General features: G+C 44.1%; 1 protein-coding gene across 1 annotated transcript in view; it reads left to right on the top strand.

Moving 5' to 3' along the window:
* The window catches only part of LOC137657941 (uncharacterized), a 145,825-nt gene extending 138,475 nt beyond the window's left edge, over positions 1 to 7,350 (top strand). Inside the window, exon 5 of the mRNA XM_068392653.1 lies at positions 6,139 to 7,350. Within this exon, the coding sequence (XP_068248754.1) occupies positions 6,139 to 6,372 (234 nt within the window). The 3' untranslated portion in view covers positions 6,373 to 7,350. The remainder of the gene's footprint in view (positions 1 to 6,138) is intronic.
* Positions 7,351 to 25,322: the final 17,972 nt, after the last annotated feature.

Genomic DNA, 25,322 nt, shown 5'->3' with positions numbered 1-25,322 from the left:
GAGAGAGAGAGAGAGAGAGAGAGAGAGAGAGACGACACAGTAAGGATGACAGTCATCATTTAAAGACCGCTATATCTTCGTTATTTGTAAAAATAACTGGCTGCAACGTCTGGGGAGTATGTACGATATATTTACGCATACATAGAAGCAATAAAACTATTTTCGATTTCTGAAAGTTATGTCAAAACTCCATGGCAGACGGTCCCCTTAATAGTACAACTTACGGCTTAATAATTCCTTTGCTTTCTACACATTAAGACCCCATATTCTCAGTGTTATACAGTAGTATGTTTTACTATTTGAAATAATTTCCCTAAATGGGTATGGTTCAATAGAATATGCACAAAGGCAGTTCACGAATAATTCCTTAAATGAATATTATCCACAATCTTGAAACCATTTAGATACCTACACTAAGGCTTTTTGATAGCACTGTGGCATTCTACTATGTTTGTTCCTACACAAATATAAACCTTTGTCCTTTAATAGGAGTGTAAGGTCATCGCTCCCTCCGTCGTCCAGCATTCTCATCGAATTCTCCATTTCATTTAAATTCTCTTTTCGCCACACTGTGGCTCGCTGTATACATTGATTCCGCTCCCTCAGAGCTACAATTTTATGTAATTATCATTTCGCTACCTATTTCTATTGACTTGCATTTCAAGCATTTGTACGTGTGAAAAACACACATATTGTGGCGATTAGTTCAAGCCAGATTGGCGCCTGCGCGCATGCTACTTTTCCGTCCGCACCTTGTATTATATTCTCGCACATGTTTGAATAAACCGTCAGTTGTTGTTGGTGATAGCTTGTCTCACTGTCCTTACAACTGGTGACCCCGGAGTTGAAGTAGCATCAGCGGTTTTGGCTTTGCCATTAACAGACTTATTATGGCCGTGCTACCTTCTTTTACTCCGTTACCTTAGGCGTGAGCTTCGGCCTTTGGTGCTCCCATACCTCAGTGCATTTGTAAGGCAGTAGGATGAGCTTAACCGACATATCAACTTCCCACCTCTTCGCCGACTCGTCGACTGACCACAATGGCGGATTCAACCCGCCCATCACGACCAACGGCCTCGCTTCCACGCCCAAAGTCAAACTGCCGCCGTTTTCTCAACACAACACCGCTTCCTGGTTCCTGAGAGCGGACGTACTCTTCCGAGTCGCTAGGCTCAGCGACTTGTGCGCCAAGGCCGACATCGTTCTCACCTCCATCCCAGGGAGGTATTCGACAAGATTTCCTCATGGCTCGACGCCCGGGCTGGCCAAGTTTCCTACGACGACCTGAGAACGAAACTCATCGGTATCTACTCACTCTCCATTTCAGCAAGGGCACAGAAAGTCCTAGACCTCGCCAACAAACCCATGGGTGACACCTCTCCTGTCGAGGCGTGGGACGAGTTGACCGGCCTGCTAATTCTTCCCGATACTGACAGCAACAGCCGACGGCACGAGATTAGCCTATCTCGCGAGATTTTCCTTCAACGCCTGCCGCAGGACGTAAGGGCCCAATTGACGGACGCCGACACACTTCCTGTCGAAGGCTCGGAAGCTCCACGAGGCCTCCAAAGCATCTCGCCTCGGGGCATCATCAGTATTGTCTTCGTTCTCCTCCTTCAGCTGCTCTTCCATAGACTCTTCAGCAACGCCTCCTGACGACGACGACAAGATCAATGCTCTGGCAAGGAGGAAACCACCGCAACCGACACGTACGAACAACCCTAGGCCTAATCCAGCATGGTGCTTCTACCACCAGCAGTTCAGCAGTGACGCCAAGAAATGTAGGGCACCATGCAATTTCCCTGGAAGATGACGCCTGAAGAAATTACCTACCACCATCGCAGCTGCAGGAAACCAAAGCAAAAATGGTTTCTATATCCTCGACACAGTCTCCAACCATAGAATCATGGTCGACACCGGTGCTATGTAGTCAACGTTCCCGCCTTCACAAGCCGACCTAGACCATGGTCCCAACAAAGATGCCCCCTCGCTCGTCGCCGCCAACGGGTCTCCCATACGGTATTATGGAACTAGGATCCTCAGGATATCTATCCTGGGCCGTTCGTATTCCTGGCCCTTCGCCATCGCTGACGTCAGTCGCCCCCTCCTCGGTGCAGATTTCCTCGCTCACCACGGACTACTTGTCGACACTGCCGGGAAACGCCTCATCGACACAGGAACCTGCCGATCCCGCGCCCTAAGAGCCGGCCCTGCCACAATGTCCGTATCCGCTGTAATGACTCGGCCCTACGCCGACCTTCTGCAAGAATTTAGTGACGTTTTCAAGCCTGAGCTGCGACAATCGCCGGGATCCCCCTCCAAGCACAGGATCTACCACCCCATCACGATGACGGGACCTCCTACACACGCCAAATTCCACCGCCTCCCGCCCCAGAACCTGAGGGACGCCAAACGCGCCTTTGAGGACATGGAACGCATGGGTATCTGTAAGAAAGCATGGAGCCCCTAGGCATCTCCCCTACACATGGTAAAGAAGCCTGACGGGACCTGGAGACCTTGCAGCGACTACAGGCGCCTCAACCTCATCACAACGCCCGACCACTACCCTCTGCCCAGCATGCAAGACCTGACGAATGCGTTGCATGGTGCGAAATACTTCACCAAGATGGAACTTCTCAAGTCTTACTTCCAGGTCCCCGTATTTCCAGAGGACATTGCGAAAACTGCCATTGTGACACCGCTCGGATCCTACACCTTCGCATACTCAACCTTCGGTCTACGCAATGCGGGGGCGACATTCCAACGCCTAATGGATAGCATCCTGGGCGACCTACCATTCTGCGTCTGCTACGTCGACGACATGCTGATATTCTCAAGGACCAAGGAGGAACACCGTAGGCACGTCCGCGCCGTCCTCAAACGCTTGCAGGAGAATGGCCTAGTTGTACGTTTCAACAAATGCACATTCGGCGCTGAAAGAGTGGACTTTCTCGGTCATTCGCGTGTCCTCGAGTGGGGTAAAACCCATGACAACCAAGGTGGACGCCATCAGAAAGTTCCCGACACCTACGACCACCCGCCAACTTCAGGAGTTCCTGGGGATGGTCAGTTACTACAGGCGCTTCATCCCCAACATCGCACAGACCCTGACCCCTCGATGACGTCCTGAAGTGAAAGGCGAAGAAACTTGAGTGGGGTTCCCCACAACAACGCGCATTCACCCGGACAAAGGACGCCCTCGCAAACCCTGGCTTATTTCGACGACAACGCCCCTCTGCGACTGACGACCGACGCCAGCAACATCGCCTGTGGGGCTGTGCTGGAACAGCTCGTCGATGGTTCTCCTCGACCATTGGCATTCTTCAGCAGAAAACTGAAACCTGCCGAAACAAGATACAGCACCTTCGATGGGGAGCTCCTCACCGTCTACCTCGCCGTCCGCCACTTCAGGCACATCCTGGAAGGCACACCCTTCACCATCGCGATGGCCTTCCACCCCAAAATCGACAGACGCATGGTCCTCCCGATAACAACGTCATCTCGCAGCAATCGCCGAATTCGGGTGCACCATAAGCTACGTTCCCGGAAAGAAAAACCCAGTTGCAGACGCCCTTTCAAGGATTAAAATAGACTCAATCCACCTGGGAATTGACTACGCCAACCTTGCATCCGAGCAGCGCACCGACCTAGAGGCACAGGATCACCTGATGGGGCCATCTGCGCCCAAGATAACTGCAATTCCCCTTGGGCCACCAGGAGTAACTATCCTCTGCGACACCTGGATTCCGTCCTCCTGCAGAAGAAAAATATTCGACATCATCCATGGACTTTCACACCCCTCAGGACGCACCACTGCTCGCCTCCTGTCTGAAAAGTTCATCTGGCCAGGGATCAAAAAGGACGCCCGGGAATGGGCGAAGACATGCATCAATTGCCAGACAAGCAAGATAAGCCGTCTCACCGAATCAGGGATAAGTGATTTTCCCCAACCGAAAAGACGTTTCGGTTACATCCACATCGATGTCGTGGGACCTTTGCCGCCTTCGGGATCTGCTCGCTACCTGCTGACAATCATCGATCGCTCCACGAGGTGGTTGGAAGCATCACCGATGACCGAAGCTACGACCCAAGCATGCGCCGAAGCCCTTTTGTCAAGCTGGGTGAGCAGATTTAGTGTTCCTGACGACATCACGACAGACAGAGGCCCCGCTTTCCTGTCAGAGATATGGCTCGCTCTGGCAAACCTGATGGGAATGACACTCCACAGCACCACGGCGTACAACCCTGCAGCAAACGGCATGGTCGAACGAACTCACCGCGCCCTCAAGGCGTCCCTGATGGCAAGCTGCACCGACTGGGACTGGAAATCACGACTTCCTTGGGTACTTCTCAGCCTTCGCACCGCCCCTCGTGCAGATGGCGAGCCATCGCCCGCTGAAAAGGTTTACAGAGAGGCGATCGCAGTTCCCGGCGAATTCTTTCCCACATCAACCGACGACACGCAACTGGATCATCTTAGGGACATCGCCAGAAAGTTCAGGCCATGTCTTAAAACTTACCAGGACAGAACTAAGCATTTCAAGCCGAGGAACCTGGACGACTGCGGGTATGTTTTCGTCCGTGTCGACGCTCATCGACAGCTGCTAACCAGACCCTATCGAGGCCCCTACCTAGTAATCAAGAAAACGACAAAAGCCTTCCTTCTCGACGTGCATGGCCAAGAGGACTGGGTCTCAATAGACCACGTGAAACCGGCGTTTCTCGAAGGAAGTGACACTGCCTCCGCAGGACCTGGCAGATCCAGAGTGCCACCTCAAAACAAGGCGCCCAATGAGAAGAAAAGCAACAAACGACGACGAGAGGTAGCGATCCATATGCTGACCGCCGACGCTCCCCTCCGTTCAAGAACAAGAGGAACTCTCCGACGCCCGAAACGAAACGAAGACTAGTCTCATCAGCCCTCTACACCGCCTGATGTCTGGGGGGGGGGGAGTACTTGTAAGGACATCGCTCCCTCCTAAACCTCTCGATTTTCCCCTTTCGTTAGTAATAAGATTCTTGAAAATGTTATCACTGTTATGAAAAGTGGATATTATTTTAGTTCCATTTAGTTCCTAAGTCTAGAGGCATCAAAATCGTTACAACGCTCATCACACTAGTCTGTTACATAACCTTGTTATAAATGCCATTATAATGTCCTCCTTTGCGTACATCATTATGACCAATAAACAAAATTCATTATATGCAGAGTTTACGGCCTAATTTAATCATTGTTGTTTTTAGCAATCCTTTCCATAGAATATCATTTTTTTTATATAAGGTTGTATTTAGGCAGAGAAGTACTTCCACACCAGTCTGTTTTTTTTCTACTGTTTATGTAGTTAATTTTTTAAATTAGGATTTTAATGTCAATAACTCCTATTGCGGTAGTTCAGTAACTAATTTAATTCTAGGTTCAGAGTATTATGTCAGGCATATCCTACAAAGTGTTCGTACCATTAATGGGAAAATTATAACATTAGAAAAAAAAGTAATACGTAATGGTAGATTAAACGGAGCTTCTGGAGAAGAAGCCATATGAACATCAGGAGTGTAGAAATAAGGGTTTTTATTATTGATGTTTCGGTATTTTCCGGGATTATCAGATATGTTATTTACAAATCAGTCATCATTAGATTTGTTGAAGAATTTAGTCCCTTTAAACATTACATAATTTACTGACGATGATTTTACCTTGAATATGATGATATAAGAATGAAAGGCTAAAGCGTTTCTAAAACCTATATGAACGAATTATTAATTTTTTTAATTCATCAGTATGTTAATCGGATTTCTATGGAATCAAAACTATTAACAATGGCTTTTTCCAGCTTCCGTTACTATAGAGGCCGTCAAAAGACGTAAGTCTTTCGGAGTCTTATTCAACTGAGAGTTCATTAGTTTACACCATGTACGGCCTTAGTACAAATTTTCATGAATTTCAAATAAAAAGAGTATCTAGTAGGTCACATCTTATATATTTACAATACCAAATCCATGTTACCCAATTGGTAACCATATCGGACGTAAATTCTTAGATTCTGATTTTTTTTTTATTTCTATCTAGCATGAATGTATTTTTGATAAGCAGAATATACAGTAGTAGTTAACATTTCTGATTAACTTTCATTTTTTCAGGATCGTCGGGGTCTGTTACTACCATTTATCGGCCAAGAGGCAGTCAACGCTATTGTCTTCCTTTCCTTGTTCATCTGGATTCTTGCAACCTTTGGAACAGACACAAAGGTCATTGGGATGGCTATAAGCATATTGTTAGGCACTTTGGTCCGTGGTTACTTTGCTTTGGTAGTGTTCTCTCAATACCAGGCACTTGGTTTGATCAGAATGCACGAAGAGCATAGTATGAAGTAGACAACCTGGATTCTTTTGAGTCAAAGATGAGGAACCTCAAACAGATTTTTGATAACATTTATTTTTCCCATTCTATGCGAATGAATAAGATGAGGAGGACTTTGAGAGGTGATCACCCATGAAAATTAAACACAGTGGCCTTGGTAGTCATAGCTATAAACAATTTCTTGCGCATCAAGTCCTGTTTTACAACTTTCTCATTCATCTGCAAGACATTCTATAGAATAGATATCGTCACTTAGTTTCAGTATTACTTGATACGCTGGAACTACAGTGACTATGAAGAGAGTAGACTTTTCAGTAAATGGGTGAAATATTAGGTTTATTACAGAGATTACAAAGAGATGTAAGAGACCATGATTATCAATAAATGATTGAAGTTTGATATCTTAGGAATCATGATCTGAGCTATGAACTGTCAGCCTGAATAGAGCAGAATAAGCGAACTTTAAATTTTTGTGCTTTTCATATCATAATTGGTAACCATGTTCTCTATTTATAAGAAATGCGTAGCATTTTTATGTGCCTTGAAACTTTTTCTGCAACGTGACTGGGCTTTCAAACCCAGCATACAAAATGAAACTGCATTTATGTTTGTCCTTTCTACAGTACCAGAGATGTCAGTGCGCTAGTTATTGTAGTAGTCAATCATGTTTTGTAATATTTTTCATGAAAAAATATACTTTATTTCAAGCAAAGTGTAAATAAAACATAATCCATACACAACTTACATACGTTCTGATCTTATCAAGATTTCGAAAATAGATTATTTTCATGTATGAAAATGTGTAATTAATTATTTTATTAAAAAAATTAATAACTAAATACAAGTTTACTAATTTAAGTAAAGCGTTACAATTTATGTAGCTTAAGCTTTACATGTGGTGCATGATTTTCATTTAAGTATATCTAGTTTCTTAATCCTATATTGTGTTTTGTGTTATGTACTGAATTCCCAAATAAATGTATGGTGTTTGATTAAGCTTATTCTTTAAACCTTAGATATTATTACTTAGTTTTACTTAATTAAAATTATAGAAGGGTACACAATGATGACGAAAAAAGGTCTTTCCACTTTATCCCAAACGAATTATTTACATTAAAATTATATACTATATGAATAATGCACTGCATTGGATTGTTCTGCCTTCTATATCAACATGGTAGACTAGAATAATAAAAAGGGTCTTTGCAAAGGCTTTTTACCTTCAAATTCTCGGTTTAATTGATTAAACGTACCTTCTCTATAATGACAATATGACTTGCTCTCGAGTTGCAGTGTTAAGTTGGATTATAAAATTCAGGCAAAATACCATGCTAGGAAATCATTCAGTGTTGTCTTAAATATGATTAATGAATAAATTATAAATAAAAGATCTAATCAAAAGAAATAGTTAAAAAGTATGTAGTCCCATTATCAAAAATTACTATTAACTCAAACTACAAATAAAATTGAAATAAAATTGGCCTTATGTCATAGGTACATATTTCAGATAGGTGAGAAGGGCATATACATTAATACTATCTCAACGAATATTGACAGAAATTTATTATTGAGGTGGTATCTCCACCATTAATTTATAAATCAGCAGCTATGTGCAGTAATGTGTTCAATTGACACGAACCTGACACAATGAGCTCACACAGGTGCACCTCTATCTTGTAAAATCTCTCTATGAGGCTAGTATGCCCTATTCTCAATCTGGTTAAGATTTCTTGAACCTTTCAAATTCTATCAAAATTTACCTTTAAAATGGGGGTATGGCATGGCTGAGTTACTCAGCTTACACAAGGAATATTTTTTCAGTGTCTTGAGCTGGGTGATGTGCAAGAGCTCTTTCGAACTTTTACTTTACTGAATAGCCTCTCATGGTCTTTTCACTGTCTAGGTTGTCAAAAAGACATAACATTGCTGGGACTGGGGTTATTTTTCAAAACCACCAGTGGGACCTGTGGTTGTCTTCAACCAACCAATAACGTTTGAACCTAAGGTATCAATATGTTGCTTGGCCTGTGGTCTAGGGGTAGGTCGGGTTCTAGGGATAGGAGTACTATCATTCTGTCTATCATGCCTGTCAGTATTATTGTAGTTGGTACTTTTTTATTCTTGTGATGCTCTGGGTCCTATAAAGCTATATTTATCCTATATTTGAGCCTCCTAATTCATATTGGTGCCCTCTCTTTGGGGAAAGGGTAGAGAGCAGGCTTTTGGGAGTAAACTCTTACTGGTTTCATTTGTGGAGGAATGAGCTAAATTATCATTATTTTTTTTTCTATCATTGTTTCGACTGAGTGGTATTTATAGAGTACGTTCCTGGTTGCATCCTGCCTCCTTAGAAGTCGATCACTTTTCTTATTAGGTATGCTGTTCCTAGGATCACAACCTTTGGCATGAGTCCTGGAGCTACATCAGCCTCTCTTTTTTCTAGATTCCTTTTCAAGGGTCTTGGGATCGTGCCTAGTGTTTTTTTAATTATAGGTAAAATTTCCACTGGTATGCCCATATCCTTCTTATTTCTATTTTCAAGTCTTGATACCTCTTTCTCTGGAGTCCCATAGTACTGCGACATCAATGAGTGACACCTTCTTGATTTTGTCAATCAACGTCACGTCTGGTCTATTTGCACATATCACCCTATCTGTTCTGATACCATAGTCCCAGACGATCTTTGCCCAATCATTTTCTATCGCTCCCTCAGATTGGTGCTCGTACCACTTATTACTGCAAGGTAACTGATGTTTCTTGCACAGGCTCCAGTGGAGAGCTTTTGCCACTGAATCATGCCTCTTTTTGTACTGGCTCTGTGCAAGTGCCGGACATTTGCTTGCTATGTGGTTTATGGTTCCATTTTTCGTATTGCAATTCTTACATATGGGAGAGATGTTATTTCCGTCTATCGTTCTTTGAACATATCTGGTTCTGAGGGCCTGATCTTGTGCCGCTGTTTATCATTCCTTCAGTTTCCTTCTTGAGCTCTCCCCTCAGTGGCCATTGCCATGTGTCATCATTGGCTAGTTCTTTAGTCTGTCTCATGTATTGTCCATGCATTGGTTTGTTGTGCCAGTCCTCTGTGCTGAAATGTTATCCTGAAGTTTGAAGGGCTATTCATGATAATGGGGACAAAGTTTCGTAACGATGGGGTATCTATAACATACGTGATAGGTACCACGTGATCACTTGCTACCACTGTCAGAGGTATGGACATCTTGAAAAAAATTACAAGTCTAAGAATGATGATAAAGTCTGCAGGAAATCTTCAGGGAGACATTCCACCAGGGAGTGTAATTCGCAAGTGTCAAAGTGTATAAACTGCCCAAACTTAAACAAACCAAGTGACCACACAGTAAATTCTAGAGACTGCAAAGCTTATGACTTGGAACTGAAAAGACTAGCGGAAAATACTGATTATGGTTACTAGGGATATCATAAACTGTGGCTATGTAAATATACAATCTGTAGGTAATAAGACTGTTCAAATTCGAGAATTGATAAACGAGAAATATTTTGATATACTAGCATTATCTGAAACATGGCTAAATTACTTGGACAAAGCAAAGATCACTGAAATGACGCCCCCCACACATGCCTTCTTTCACATACCGAGAGGTAGGTAGGTCTGGTTGGGGTGTCTGACTCTTTATTCATAAAAGTTACTCAAATCTCAAAATGTTAAAAAGAATTAGTGTAACAACCTTTGAATATATAGATACCAAATTTACGCCAAAAAAACAGAAAAATATTCTTTTGTAACAATCTACAATCCTCCTAGAACAAACACTAGTATCTTTTTTGAAGAATTCTGTGCTCTCAATGAGATGATTATCATGGAGAAAAACGAATTAGTTATGTGGTGACATATTTTTAGATGGATGAAGCATCAAATCCTGACGCTTTGGCATTTAGCGAGTTACTAGAATCATATCGACTAGTGAATAATGTTGACTGTACATCTACTTTAACTGGGCATGCGTTAGACTTAGTTTCAAGTGATGACATGAATAATATTGAATCTGATATAGAAGTCGAAGAGAAATGTACTATCTCCCCAGTACACAAACTTATTACGTTTAGTCTACCTCTACAGAAACATGCACTAGTAAAGAAAATAAACTTTAGTAATAAATCAAATTTTTCTCCTACCATATTTATTAAAGAAGTTACAAAGAAAATAAATGATGCTATCAACATTCCCTGTGATCATGATGACCAACGTCTGTTAGGAGCTAAGTGTGCTTACTGTCTTACGACCACTTATAATAAAGTGAGTAAAAGTGTGTATGATACCATGTGCCCACCGATGGAAAAGGCTAACTGTAAAAGACCAATCTCCTTGGTTTGATGAAGAGACTTTGGTAAAAACGATGGAAAAAAGGCGTAGAGAAAGAAAGTGGAATAGGTTAAAAACAGAGTACCTGGGTAGAATACAAAACTGCTGCGTGTCAATATAACTACCTATTTAAGAAGGAAAAAAAGTGAATATATTAAGAGAAAGAGCCTCGAAACAGCGACAGACAAATAAGTTACTTCGTCTCCTGAATGGTATAATATGAAATATAAAAGAAAAGAAGCTACCTGCTGGATACAGTGACCAGGAACTAGCAAATAATTTTCTAGTATTCTTTAAAAACAAAATCGAAAATATAACCAGGTCATTTGTAAATACTCAACATCAGATTAATGATACACCAGGCACACAGACAAAATTAATACGATTTAACAACATAACACAAGACATCACCAGAATTATCAAGAGAGCAAAGAAAACAAACCGCGATCGATCCTATGCCAATATCTGAAGCAATTGGAGAGAGAGACTTTTCTAGTCTAGCCGAAATGATAATGAGAATAGCAAATGAAGCATTGATGAATGTAAGTTTCCTAAATCTGAAAAAAATGGCTATAGTCACACCAGTTCTGAAAAAAATGCACTGGACTACCAGGAATTAAGCTCATACAGACCTATTTCAAATCTATCCTTTGTCTCAAAAGTGCTTGAATATGTAATTCTTGAACAACTAGTCAGTCACTTAGAAGTAATAGAAGCTTTGCCTGACAACCAATCTGCTTACAGAAAACTATACTCTACGGAGACAGCCATCTTCTCTGTTGTAAATGTTATGCTAGAAATTATGGATGAAAATAAATGTGGTATCTTAATACTGCTCAATCTCAGTCCTGCTTTTGATACAGTTGTGCATGAACGGCTACTAAATGATCCACGGTCCATCGGCGTTGAAGATTAAGCCTTCGAATACCTAAGAGACTACTTAGCTGGTAGAAATTATTGTGTACAAATTGGAAACTCTTATTCATCATATGAACCCTTAAACAGAGGGGTACCCCAGGGGAGTGTACTTGGCCCAATCTTATTCTGCATCTATACTATTGGTCTATTAAAAATGCTAGAAAGGCATGGCGTGAAGTTCAAACTATTTGCAGATGACACACAATTTTACTTCTCCATAAATGATATACATGACACTATTGAAACTCTAAACTGAATCCTGAATATTCTTAGTTACTGTCGTAAAACCAAGTCGGGATGCTCGCCGGCAAGGGGGAAGACAGAAAACACTAGCCTAGGCAAGCCAGAGTATACTACTCTATGGCAAGACTAAGATAGGGTTGTCGCCTAATGGCGACACTCGGAGGGAAAGAAGGGTTTACCCTTATATCTCTTAAAAGAGATAAGTATCGAATTATATAAATAATTCTAAGAGATATACAATCTCCTGTTGAATTGATAAAACGATACGCGAGGGTAAACGGGGATAATGTACGAAAGTATACTAAAGCGCGTAGACTATGTTAGCTACCTATATCATAGAGACTCTAATGTATATGAACGTTACATTTAAGGAAGAGGAAATATACGTGCATGATCTTATCTTCACTAGTATAATTTTGCCTAAATAGCTATAATTCGTTAAAGCTAAATATCGCGAACGTCGTTCTACTGACTAAATAAGACATATATGGCGAACGACAGCGTCCAAAAGGGCGCCTCCGGTTACCGGCTACGCTCCGATAAACACATCTAAATTATGCTAATTTAACTGTGAGAAGGAAGCTAAAAATTATACACAGGAAAGATTAAATACTCAACTTTCCAGAGGCAGAAGATGCTGGAGAATGCATGATAAATCCTCGTAAATAGTGATCTAGAACACTGAGAGCAAGTGGGCATACACCGTGCATAATTCGCTACAAAACAAGGAATGGGTAGCCATATTGGACCCTGTAGTAGTACGGGTAGGGGATCCACTGGGTACCTTGATGATGGCTCCCCTTCAATTTCGCCACTCCTCCCCCTCAGACGTGTCTTATCAAGAAATACGTCCCCTGATATTATGCGATATCCTTAAGAGAAATTTTAAGGATACTCGCGCAAGGAGTTAGAATTCTGGAGACCTATGGTCAATTCTCTGGGAGTATCAAATATTCCTTAGAAAGCTGCCAATAGGAAGCTTCCATCAGGACGACATGGCTTGAGCCCAAAAATTTGTTATTTGTTCCGGCGTTGATACAAACCCTCTGCTATTTATGGGGGTGACTTATTCTTAGGAGGGAGGAAGTCCTCACCAACTGGCCTTGGTCATGACCAGGGGTCCTCTCTATTTCAATCTGAGATCGATAGTAGAAGAGACCCTACCCTCGCTAAAATCAATTGCCAATATGAGGTAATGCACTGATAGCAGCCTGCAGAAGCTTGTGTGTGAATGGAACTAACAGTGTGGCTTGTCTTTAACATAGGAACTCGAGTACTAAACCTATTGTTCTTAAGACTTACCCAATACCCTCCCTCAAAAAGGTATTGGGGACGTAATAAAGTATTCTTCTATACTTAGGAGGCACAAGGGAAATGAGTTTTACCTGCAGCGAGGTGAGGGCAGCTATGCTGAGGCTTGCGGAGCTGTTTTCCCCAGAGGGGAGAAGGTGAAAGGAAGAAAGGAGCCAGTCATTCTTAGTCATTCACCCCAGACTAATCCGGGTAACCTCAGCCCTCAATCCTCTGCTACTTGTCCATCAAGGAGCCTGGGGTGTTTAGACCATTTGTTGTGCGACCACCACAGGACCGATGGAAAAGGTCTCCATGTTCTTGTGGGTTACGTCTTTGCTGGTAGTGGACCGTGAAGGTCGGTTGACGCTTCCACATGCCCACTTATTGGAACTCCGTCAGGGGCTACAGAAGGTCCAGGAACCATTCTGTGGGATGCCATAGAATGACGTTACGAGCTCTGGATCTTAGGATGGAGGAGGGTGTAGATTGAGAGCAACCTCAATTGCCTTCCGATCCCAGAGGGGAAGGAAATCCTTGAGATCCTCCTCTTGACCTTCCTCGTGCTGGTCAACAGTGCCGACACACGGGGGCGAGCTGATATCATTCTTTTAAGGTAATCCCACAAACTCCTCACTGGGTAAAACCCCAGTTGATGGGTTTTCGGTTACCGAACGAAGACTCTTTATCCAAAATGGGCTGCACCTAGGGTAGAGCACACTCAGATTTTGAGTCTTGGCAATCCACTCAGGGATGCCGCTGAGGATTACTTCTCCCTGTCTCCTAGAGTCATCAGAAGATTGATCATACAACACACTAACTCTCTTGGTCAAAGCCCAAGTGAGTAGAAAGGGCCGTCTTCCATGTAAGGAAGCAATCTTCTGCCTAGCATAAATATTCGCAGAGAGGGGCCTTCAGGGACTGAAGGACCCGAACCGTGTTCCCAGGAAGAGGTTGAGATCCGACGGGGGACAAGTTATCTCAAACTTGTATAAGTAAAGGCATCGATGGGAGAGAATCCCCTAGCATGACATCAGTCACAAAGGACCGAACATTTCGCCTGGAAGACCGACGCTGAAAAGTGTCTGAGGTGCCTAGACATCTTTTCCGCAATTCGTTGCGAAAGGCCTCTCTGAGAGAGGTGGTGTAGGATCGTCCCAGACGTGAAGTCGAAGCAAAGCTACGGCTTAAGAAAGTGTCCGTCAGGAGGTGCAGAAGGTTCAGGAACCATTCTGCGGGTTGCCATACGAAGCTATTGGAACTCCGTCAGGGGCTGCAGAAGGTCCAGGAACCATTCTGTGGGATGCCATAGCGAAGCTATTGGAGTCATTGATAAGATCTTGCTTATCCTGACTTGGCTGAAGACTTTTTCACCTGACCGAATGGGGGAAAAAAGACACACCTCTAGGCCGCACCACCGATCTTGGAATACATCTTGTTTAGGGCTTATATTCCGTGACTAGGGAACGGTCGAGCGGGAGCCTGAAGTTCAGGGCCGCTGCGAGCATAACCACAGTCGGGGACCTCACAAAGTTAAGACTTTGTTGGATACAAGATGATTCCAAGACACTAGGAGCCCACTATCTGGGTAGTTTTGCAAGTACATTCCTGTACCAGGAATGACACGAGCAGATGGGGGCAACTAGTTGTCCTCTGTCCATCTGAGGCTTCGTACTGCTAGATGGTTCTCTAAGAGAGGTGAATGCTGGTACCTTTCTGAATCGGGCCAACGGTCGAGGATGGAGTGGTGCAGTTTATGCCCCCCCCCCCTCTTTTGATGCATTAAAGGGAGCATCAGATCTAGAGGGTAAAAGAGAAGACAGGCCTCTTTGCAGAAGCTCTCGTCTGACACCCATCATCCGCGGATCATCCAGCGGTGAGGGGGGAGTGCATAGCAATAAACACATCTCGAGATGATGTCGAGACATGTAACAATTTGCACATTCTTGCAATGAAGGGGAACAGCCTGTCCTCCCTCCAACTGCCACCAATCCAGTGTCGTTGGCCGATTAAGACCAATACCAAACGGTAAACCAGTTAATCAGTACAGCTAATGTTAGAAGAGCAAATCTCCATAGAAATCGCTTTCCGGACAGGGGACTGTACAGTAATCACTGAACACATCCAACCAAACCCAAGAGGGGATTGAGACGTATCTTCAATCTATTGTAGGATGGGTAAAAAGCATAAGTCTACTACGGAGTAGTAACACCAATCTGTGAGCATGACAAGCATATATGTGTAGTTCGACTTGAAAGTCGTGTCCAGAACTCAGTTGGAGAACGTTGAAAACGTTCATAATGGAGGTTTCTCCTTCTTAGGACAAAAAATGTTCGTACTTCTCCGTCTCCGATCGGTAAACTAGTATTTATATTAAATGTTGCCAGCCAAAGCCTTTGTAGGAGACTAAGACTTTCGAACGGGGAAAAGGAAAAAAGCCTATAAGACGGCAGTACGTAAATGCCGTATTTCTGGTTACAGGAGATTAGCCAAGTAATGTACTGAATAACCTGGTTTCAGTAAGGGATATAACTATACAACTTGATAGAACGGAGTTCTAATTGCCAGATGTATATAGCCCCTATTGGCAGAAAGATCGCTTACACGCATATATACTTATCCATCTTCGCTACCGCATGTGTATTCTCTGCCCCCAGGAAACGTTTGCATAGAATCCGGTTGCAGGAATAATGTATATGCGACGAATCTCAACATTATTGCCCAAGGAATTTTTGATCGTTGACTAACTGTAATATTTTCTTGAATGAGAGCGCACATGTTCTCAAACAAAATATACAGTTATAGAAGAGATCATTTCTCCTTTGGTTTGCCCCTCCTCTTTATGTGAGGGGCTAGCCAGTGTTCATTACATAGAAACGGATGTCTGGTTACCTGTGGGCGGGGTTTGAAACGTTTGTAAACGTAATAAAAAGGTGCCCATGCTGTTGCTACCGTTCTTTAACGTCAGCTAACATTGTTCCTTCGGGACTAATTGTTCGAGACAATAACCCTGTAAGGGTAGAATAAAAAGGCTCAGAAGCCTATCGTGTGAAACGACAAGTTGTTGTACCCAAGGTACAATGACGGGAGAGGCTGACTCAATCAAACGGTAGAACCCGAGTTTAGGACAATAACCTCAAGATTTTGTCTTGGCTAGAGCTCATGCTCCGGGAAGGCTTACAGCCTTCATGAAGTTTAACAACACCTGTTGAAGTTCAGTAAAACTTCTCAGGAACGTGTCTCCTGAAAAGGGTGAAGTTTCGTATGCGGGGGTTTGCTTCAAAAAGACCAGACATAATTGCCATCGACCGCTTACCCGAAGGAGTTGCCATCGAACGCTTTCTCACTAGTGAGAAAACTACCGTCTAATTCAGGCAAGGCCTGCCAGGGGAAATGAACTGGAAAGTAAAGAATTTTTCATTCCCGCTGATTTCCATCTGCTAACCAAACCACTCGAAGTGGGAAGGTGGAGGAAAGATGACTGTGGTTCGTTCGAAAATGAAAGGGTCGGTACTGGCGAAACCAGCCTAGCTGACATAGTAATCAGCTGGGAGTGTACAAACATTTCTGGATCGCGGGAACCAAGAGATTAGGATAAGAACCTAGGGGTTCAGAATCTATTTGTGAATTCCTTCCTCACGACCCATAGGGATGTTGTGACGAAAACCCGCAGGAACTCTGTCGCTGATTCCTGATGGAATTTACAGGAATCGTGTAACGTGAACCCCTACTTCACGCACTTCAACTGATTGCGCGCGCTCAGTTTTTCGCGCACGCAGTGTTGGTTGTGCACATAAGGTTAGTCGTGCGCAGCTGATTGCGCGCGCTCAGTTGTTCGCGCACGCAGTGTTGGTTGTGCACATAAGGTTAGTCGTGCGCGCCAAGTTGGTGCTACGTGCCAAATTGGTCGTGCGAGCCAATCCGATCGTACGCGCCAGATTGGTCGTGCGCGCCAGATCAGCCGTGCGCGCCAACTTGGTCATGTGCACGAGAGCTCTCAGTGTGGAGAGAGTACTCACTGCTACATTCACCCGAAGGTTCACGATAGCCTGTGTTGTGTGAGCGCGAACGATCAACACAACGAGGGTCTGCAAACTCTCTGTCATATAAGTATGACTATGGTCACAAGAACCCGAAGGTTCAGCGTGAACTGTGTTGCGAGACCCGGAAGGGTCAGCGCAAACGAGAAACGGAAGTTTCTCTGTCACAAGACCCTAAAGGGTCAGTGTGACTAAGGGCATGAGAGACCAAAGGCCTAACGTAGCCTGTGTTGCGAGACCCTGAAGGGTCAGCGCAAATGAGAAACCGAAGTTTCCCAGTCACAAAACACCGAAGTGTCAGAGTGACTAAAGTTACGAGAGCCCAAGAGTTCAGCGTAACTAAAGTTACTAGAGCCCAAGGGTTTAGCGTAACTAATATTACGAGACCCCGAAGGGTCAGCACAACGAGAAACCAAAGTTTCCCTGTCACAAAACACCGAAGTGTCAGAGTGACAAGTTACGAGAGCCCAAGGGTTCAGCATAACTAATATTATGAGAACCCGAAGGGTCAGCGCAATGAAAAACCGAAGTTTCCCAGTCACGAAACACCGAAGTGTCAGAGTGATTAAATTTACAAGAGCCCAAGGGTTCAGCGTAGCTAAAGTTACGAGAGTCCAAGGGTTCAGTGTAACTAATGTTACGAGACCCCGAAGGGTCAGCATAACGAGGAACCGAGGTTCCTCTGTCACGAGACCCCGAAAGGTCAGCGTGAGTGATGGTACAAGTTCCCGAAGGCTCAACATTACCATAGTTACAGAGCCCGAAGGTTCAGCATAACTGAAACCCGAAGATTTCGAGCGGAGTCCCGAAGGATTCCTACTGTCATGAGAACCTGCAAGATCAACATGATGAGAGCATGACGGCTCATGATCACGCCAGCCCAAAGGGTGGTCGTAATGAGACCCTGAAGGATCCATGAGAACCAGCAGGTTCAAAGATCTAAAGATAACACCTCCGCAGGGGAGGTTTGTTCTCCCGAAGGAGAACGTCACTTAAGATAAGGCTCTCGCTCCGCCCCTGAAGGAGAACCATAAGCGTAACAGGGGACCGCCGATGCCCAGAGACGGTCTTCTCTCGAGAACGGGAGACTCGTTCCCCAGAAGGGGTAACCTGATTCGAAGAAAGCTCTGCCACCGCCCCTGGTAGATCAGTAAACTCCTACAAGTTATCACTCGCGAACGAGAGGAAAGTTCTCCCTAAGGAGATTGCCTAAGACAAGTTTTCTCCCAGCTCTATGGGAATAAAGCGTAGGCGTAAAATATCTCTCTCGCGAACGAGGGAGAAGTCTTCCCGAAGGAGGACATCATCTAAGACAAGCTTTCTCCCAGCTCTAAGGGAAAAAAGCGTAGGCTTAATAATGACTCTCTCGCAAACGAGAGAGAAGTCCTCCCGAAGGAGGATATCGCCTAAGACAAGCTTTCTCCCAGTTCTATGGGAAAAAAGCGTAGGCATAATAATCTCTCTCTCGCGAACGAGAGAGAAGTCCTCCCGAAGGAGGACATTGCCTAAGGCAAGCTTTCTCCCAGCTCTATGGGAAAAAAGCATAGGTGTAATAATATCTCTCTAGTGAGAGAGAGAGAAGTTCCCCTCAAAGGAGGAACATCAAGTTGAAGGTTGACAACGATTGCTACCTCGTAATGTGGGCAGCTCACGAGCTACCACATGGAATGCAGGATAATGAACAGGGCGGCTGTAGCCATTGGCCTTGTGTTCTACATCGCTGCTATCTGTAGAGAAAAAATAAAAGTTGTGATCAGTTACAATTCATGCTCCCTGCGCAACATGAACTATTCGAGGAATAAGTTACCTTCCTTGTAGGATTATTCCTCGAAAGGGGGCTGAACTGTTATACACTTCAACTCAGTAATGAAACAAACACACAGGAGTGTTGAGAACCTGCCAACCATCAGCGCAGTGTAGGGCGGCAAGGCAGGGAAGTAATATCAACACAATGACAACTCCCTTACGGCAGAGGCCGTCGGATGCGTTGTCAACAGTAATTAAAGTTACGAGTATCTAACAACATAAATGTATATTTCCATTTATACATATATACATGCATATATATGTATAAGATAAATGAAAGCACACACAAGAGAAAAAGAAAAAATGACAGAAAAACTTTCAAGGCAAGTCATTACGGGAGAGCACGGCAGCATGTCCATCCTCTACCGTGCCAAAAAGTAAAGTGGTTACTCAGCCGAGGTGTGAGTGAGCGGGGTAGCCAGTCTACCCCACCCCCACCCACTAACTAGCGGATGGGGTAGTTATCCCTCACTAAAGTAATCATAGCTCGTCTTTCAGCTACACCATAAGTATACCCCTATAAATAGCGGAGGGTTTGTATCTATGCCGGAACAAGTTAAGATTACAAACAATTATAATTTCACTAAAATAATTGAGAAAAACAATAGGAAGTGCAACCTAGCCCGCGATCAGGAAAGGTGCTCCCGCCCGTTAGTACACTGTCGTTGAAAGGTGAACAACCTTGAGAAGAGAAAGACCGTAGTCAATCTCTGAGAGAGCCCACTCTCCCTTCGCTCAGTAATCCATGTTTCCCATAGGAAAGGGAAAAGACGAAGACAACAGTTGAATGAGGAGGGTCCAGACAATAACAATTCCCCTGCGGCGGCCGAGTCAACGGTTATATGCCAACAGGAAGACTGATGGACCAGAGGGGGAGAGGTCGTTCCCCACGAAGGGAAGTGTCCTGGCCTTGCGCAAGTGTCATAAGAACCTGTCATATATGTATCACACGCACAGCACAAACACTGAAAAGGAAACTCACAACATCTCTATACATATATATACATAAACATTAAGGTACTTAATCATATGAACAAAAAGATCTGAATGATACTTATAATTGTTGCTATATGAATACAAACCTTGTGCTTCTATCGTAGAGTACGACATTTCCCTGCAGGGGACAGGAAGCCCTAACATTATTCTATACTTAGTGGTAATGACGTATAACGGTATCGTCATATATTTTAGTGGTCTGGATGACCATAGAGAAGCTGACCCAAGGTTGAGGCACTTATACAAACCCACAGATATAGTACTTTCAAGTAATTCTCTGGTAAACTTCCATCAGGACGACATGGCTTGAGCACAAAAAACAGATTTTGAAGCAGAGCGAAAAATCTACTTTTGGGTGAGATGGCCATGTCGTCCTGATGGACCCACCCTCCTTTTCTAAGAAAAGGATTATGTAATAATCCCCTCCCGAAACTACTCTATCTGTAGCACCATGCTCAATGCTACATGGGATGAGCGGCCATTTTGGGCCCTGTAATAGTAGGGGAGGAAGGGTAACCTTGATAACGGCTCTCCTTCAATTTCACAACTCTTCCCCCTCAGAGTGAAAACTCTATTCGGGGTGAAGATTGCCATGTGTCGTATCAAGATATACATCCCCTGATATTATGCGATATCCTTAAGAGAAATTTTAAGGATACTCGCGCCAGGAGTTAGAATTCTGGAGACCTATGGTCAATTCTCTGGGAGTATCACTGTATCCAAATATCTCTTAGAAAGCTGTCTATAGGAAGCTTCCATCAGGACGACATGGCCATCTCACCCAAAAATTGATTTTTCGCTTTACTTCAAAATCTGTTTATTTTCCCGTGTGGAGTTTTCCAGCCTCTGGACAGTAAAATTTCTCCCTTTAGTATTTAAGAGTGATGGTTTGGGAACTGCGTCAGTAAAGTTATTAGCAGGGTGTTTGTGCCCCGAGTGTAAGTGCTCATTATCCTCCCCTGATGATCTTTGTGTAACTGACGTAGGGAGACTTTCCTGGACTAAGTTCCCACTCAAACCATTATATAAAAATAATTCTCCACAATGTATATATATATATATATATATATATATATATATATATATATATATATATATATATATATATAACGGATTTTGAGCGAAGCGAAAAATCTATTTTTGGTTGAGATGGCCATGTCGTCCTGATGGAAGTTCCTATAGGGTAGCTTCCTAGGGTATATTACAACTACGGCGATATTCCCAGAGAATTTACCTTAAGGTACCCAGAATTCTAACTCCTGGAGCGAATATCCCTAATGAAAGGGATATCGCGACATATCAGAGGACGTATTCTTGACACGCCACATGGCAATCTGCACCCGAACAGAGATAACACTTCGAAGGGGTCAATTGGCAAGAAAACGAAAATGAGAAAGAAAAAGGGGAGCCGTTCCCAAGGCTCTCTATTCTCCCGTTTTGTAAGCGTGCATTGCGCCGATCCTGGCGCCATCTGTATTCCTTGTAGCGATACACGAGATGCTACAGATACAGTATGTAGGGAGGGGTCCTACAGCCCTTTCATAGAAAAGGAAGGGCGGGTCCATCAGGACGACATGGCCATCTCACCCAAAAATAGATTTTTCGCTTCGCTCAAAATCCGTTTTTTGGGCTCAAGCCATGTCGTCCTGATGGAAGTATACCAGAGCATTACTGTATCTGTGGATTCTCAGAACGTGCCGTACTCCTCGGAGGTATTTCCCCGGTCGACTAGACCTAGAGACCTAAGATGTTACCGTTATACATCTTTTCAACTAACCATAAACCATGTTAGAGCTTCCTGCCCCCTACAGGGAAGAGTCCTACTAGACTCTGGAAAAGTCTCGAAGAGTACATATACCTATGTATGAATACCAGGCAAGCCAATATAGTGGTCTCACCCTATATTAAGTAAAGCATAGTTTGTAAAGAACCACTGCGTCAATATGAAATATCGACCAGTTCTCCGCTCAATACTTGTATTGGACAAAGGTTTATATCCGCATAGGAGGAAACTTGTAAATCCGCCACCGTCCCCTTATGGGATGGAGTCCTCCCGCTAAGGGAAAGCATAAACCAATGCAACATTAGCTTGCATAAAGGAACAATCTATTAGAATTATCCCAGATAAAAATACATAGAATGAATGCTCAATTATACCAATAAATTGACACAGGTGAAGGAGACGCAAGGTTCTCAAGAACAAGTTTATTGACAGACAATAAATAGACAGGTTAACAACATATATATATATATATATATATATATATATATATATATATATATATATATATATATATATATATATATATAAGAAGAGGATAACCAAAACTTTAAGCATAAGTATGATAGTAAACAGAACTTGTTTATCTGAAAGAAAAAACATTATTGCCACTTTTAACATACCGAGGTATCAAAGTCATAAAAGTCTGTATTACTAATCAATCACATTAGCGTTAGAAACGCTCGGCACACATGTTTGCACTTATGCTAGGTTCACCTTTGGAAATGGAACAGTCAACGTGGGCAACTCAGTGCCCTCACTTAGTTTGTAGCACAGTATGTAACTACACACTCACCCTGGAATTAATCGTCCCAATTAAAACCACTGTTCCTCGCAGAGTTAAACAGCAGGGTTAACGACGCGACCCACTGCTACCACAGATCTCTTTAGTTGCTCCACTTGCTTCGCATAGTGGCGAAAGAACACTCTGGAAGACTTCCAGCCAGTGTATGAACGAAGATGTTCAAAAGCCATACAATTAAAGAAATTTAAGGATGAGGCAACTTTCCTCGGATCGTGACCTGCAGGTGTACTGTCAGGATCTGCTCTGCGAATAAAATATGTGGTTTTCGCCCTGAGTTGATTCAGAGATAAATTTGAGCCTGATGTTTCTCCCCTGAATAGTTGACCACCCTTGAAGTCTGAAGTTCTACGAAGATAGACCTTTAGGCATTCTACTGGACAAAGAGATGCATCTTCTTTCAGAGGGCAGATTCTCCAGGGACCCCACCTGTTGGTGGGTAACTCATTCTTGGCGAGAAACGTAGGATCCGGAAACAGGTTCAGTTCTCCCCCATCCAGGAACTGAACACGACCTCCCTCTCTCGAGAGGGCTACAATCTCACTAACCCTGGCCCCGGACGCGAGTGCAAATAGGAAAATAACTTTTTGGGTCAAATCCTTTAACGCACACTCCTCATTGCTCAACAGAGAAGCGAAATGAAGAACTTTGTCTAAAGACCATGAAATGGGCTTTGGAGGTGCTGAAGGTCTGAGCCTAGCGCAGGCTTTCGGAACTTTATTAAAGATCTCGTTAGCGAGGTCGACCTGGAAGGCATATAGAAGGGGTCTTGTCAAAGCAGACTTACACGCCGAAATCGTGTTAGCTGCCAACCCTTGACCATGGAGGTGGATGAAGAAAGATAAGCAGAAGTCCATCGAGATCTCCTGCGGATTCTTTGCCTTGACAAAGGCCACCCATTTTCTCCAAGATGACTCATATTGCCTTCTAGTAGATTTGCACTTATATTCCTCTAGGAAGTCTATGCTGGCTTTCAAAATCCCGAAACGCTTTCTCACCGCTAGGGAGAGAAAATCATGAGCTGCAGGGTCCGGGTTTTCTGTAATGAAGCGCAGACAGTCGACTTCTGGACTCGCTGGGTCAGAACTGGATCTGGTAGCGGTAGAAACTTCAACCGTAGTTCCAATGCCAGGGGGAACCACACGCTGTTCGGCCACTTGTGGGCCACTATTGCTGCTACCCCCTTGAAGGATCTCAGTTTGTTGAGGACCCTCAACAGAAGGTTGTGAGGAGGGAACAGATAAATCCTGGACCATCTGTTCCAGTCGAGGGACATCGCGTCCACTGCTTCCGCTAAGGGGTTCTCGTACGGGGACACATACAGGGGCAACTTCTTGTTGTCTTTCGTCGCAAAGAGGTCTATCTGCAGTTCTGGGACTTGACTCAAGAGGAAGGAGAATGATCCTGCGTCTAGGGACCATTCCGACTCTATCGGTGTGAACCTGGATAGAGCGTCCGCTGTCACATTGCGGACTCCTTGAAGGTGAACTGCCGACAGGTACCACTTCTTCTTTTCCGCCAACCGGAAGATGGCCAACATCACCTGGTTGAGAGGTGGTGACCTTGATCCTTGTCGATTCAAGCATCTCACAACTACCTCGCTGTCCAGCACCAACCTTATGTGGATCGAGTGACGCGGGGAGACTTTCTTTAAGGTAAGGAGCACTGCCATAGCTTCTAGAAAGTTTATGTGAAAGGTCTTGAATAGCTTAGACCAAGTCCCCTGGACTTCTTTCCGATGAGAGTGACCTCCCCATCCGTCCTTCGAGGCGTCTGAGTGAATTGTCACCGACGGGGGAGGTGGCTGAAGAAGAACCGACGTCTTTAGATGTCCGGCTTGGGACCAAGGCCTGACAAGAGTACGTAGACGAAGCGGAACTGGTCTTCTCAGATCTCTTCGCTCATTTGATGCATAACTTCTCCAAACTCCGGTTGCATCCTTTAGCTGTGCTCTTAGCACCGGGTCTGTCACCGAAGCAAACTGGAGAGAACCCAGTACTCTCTCCTGTTCGCGTCTTGATATCCTTTCGGAATCTAGAAGTCTCTTGACAGAACCCGCTATCTCCTTCCTTTTCTTCGCCGGGATGGAGAAACGGTGTGACATTAGGTCCCAGTGGATTCCCAGCCACTGGAACTTTTGAGATGGAGAAAGTCGAGACTTTTTTCTGTTGATCTTGAAGCCTAGATACTCTAGGAACTGGATCACTTGAATGGAAGCTTGCAAGCATTCTGTCTTGGTTGCTGCCCACACCATCCAGTCGTCCTGGTAGGCTACTACCTGAATTCCCTTTAGGCGTAATTGTTTGAGAGCTACGCTCGCAAGCTTCGTGAAGATCCTTGGGGCTATATTTAGCCCGAATGGCATGGCTCTGAAGGCGTATAGTCTTCGTTGTAGCTTGAACCCTAGGTAGGGGGAGAGTCGACGGTTGATTGGAACGTGCCAATAGGCGTCTGACAAGTCTATGGAGACGGTATATGCCCTCTTGGGCAGTAAGGTCCTTATGTGTTGCAGTGTTAACATTTTGAACTTGCAGTTCACTATGAACTTGTTGAGTGGCGACAAGTCCAGAATGACTCTTAGTTTTTCCGAGTCTTTCTTGGGAACACAAAACAGCCTCCCTTGGAATTTGATGGACTTCACCCTTCGGATCACTTTTTTCTCCAACAGTTCTTGGATGTACTCCTCCAGAACGGGGGTGGAGTGTTGGAAAAACCGAGGGCACGAGGGTGGAGTGCTGTACCAGCTC

Source organism: Palaemon carinicauda, chromosome 18 (genome assembly GCF_036898095.1).
Source record: "Palaemon carinicauda isolate YSFRI2023 chromosome 18, ASM3689809v2, whole genome shotgun sequence".
In the NCBI taxonomy this organism is placed as follows: Eukaryota; Metazoa; Arthropoda; class Malacostraca; order Decapoda; family Palaemonidae; genus Palaemon; species Palaemon carinicauda.
This window is presented reverse-complemented; position numbering and strand designations above follow the sequence as displayed.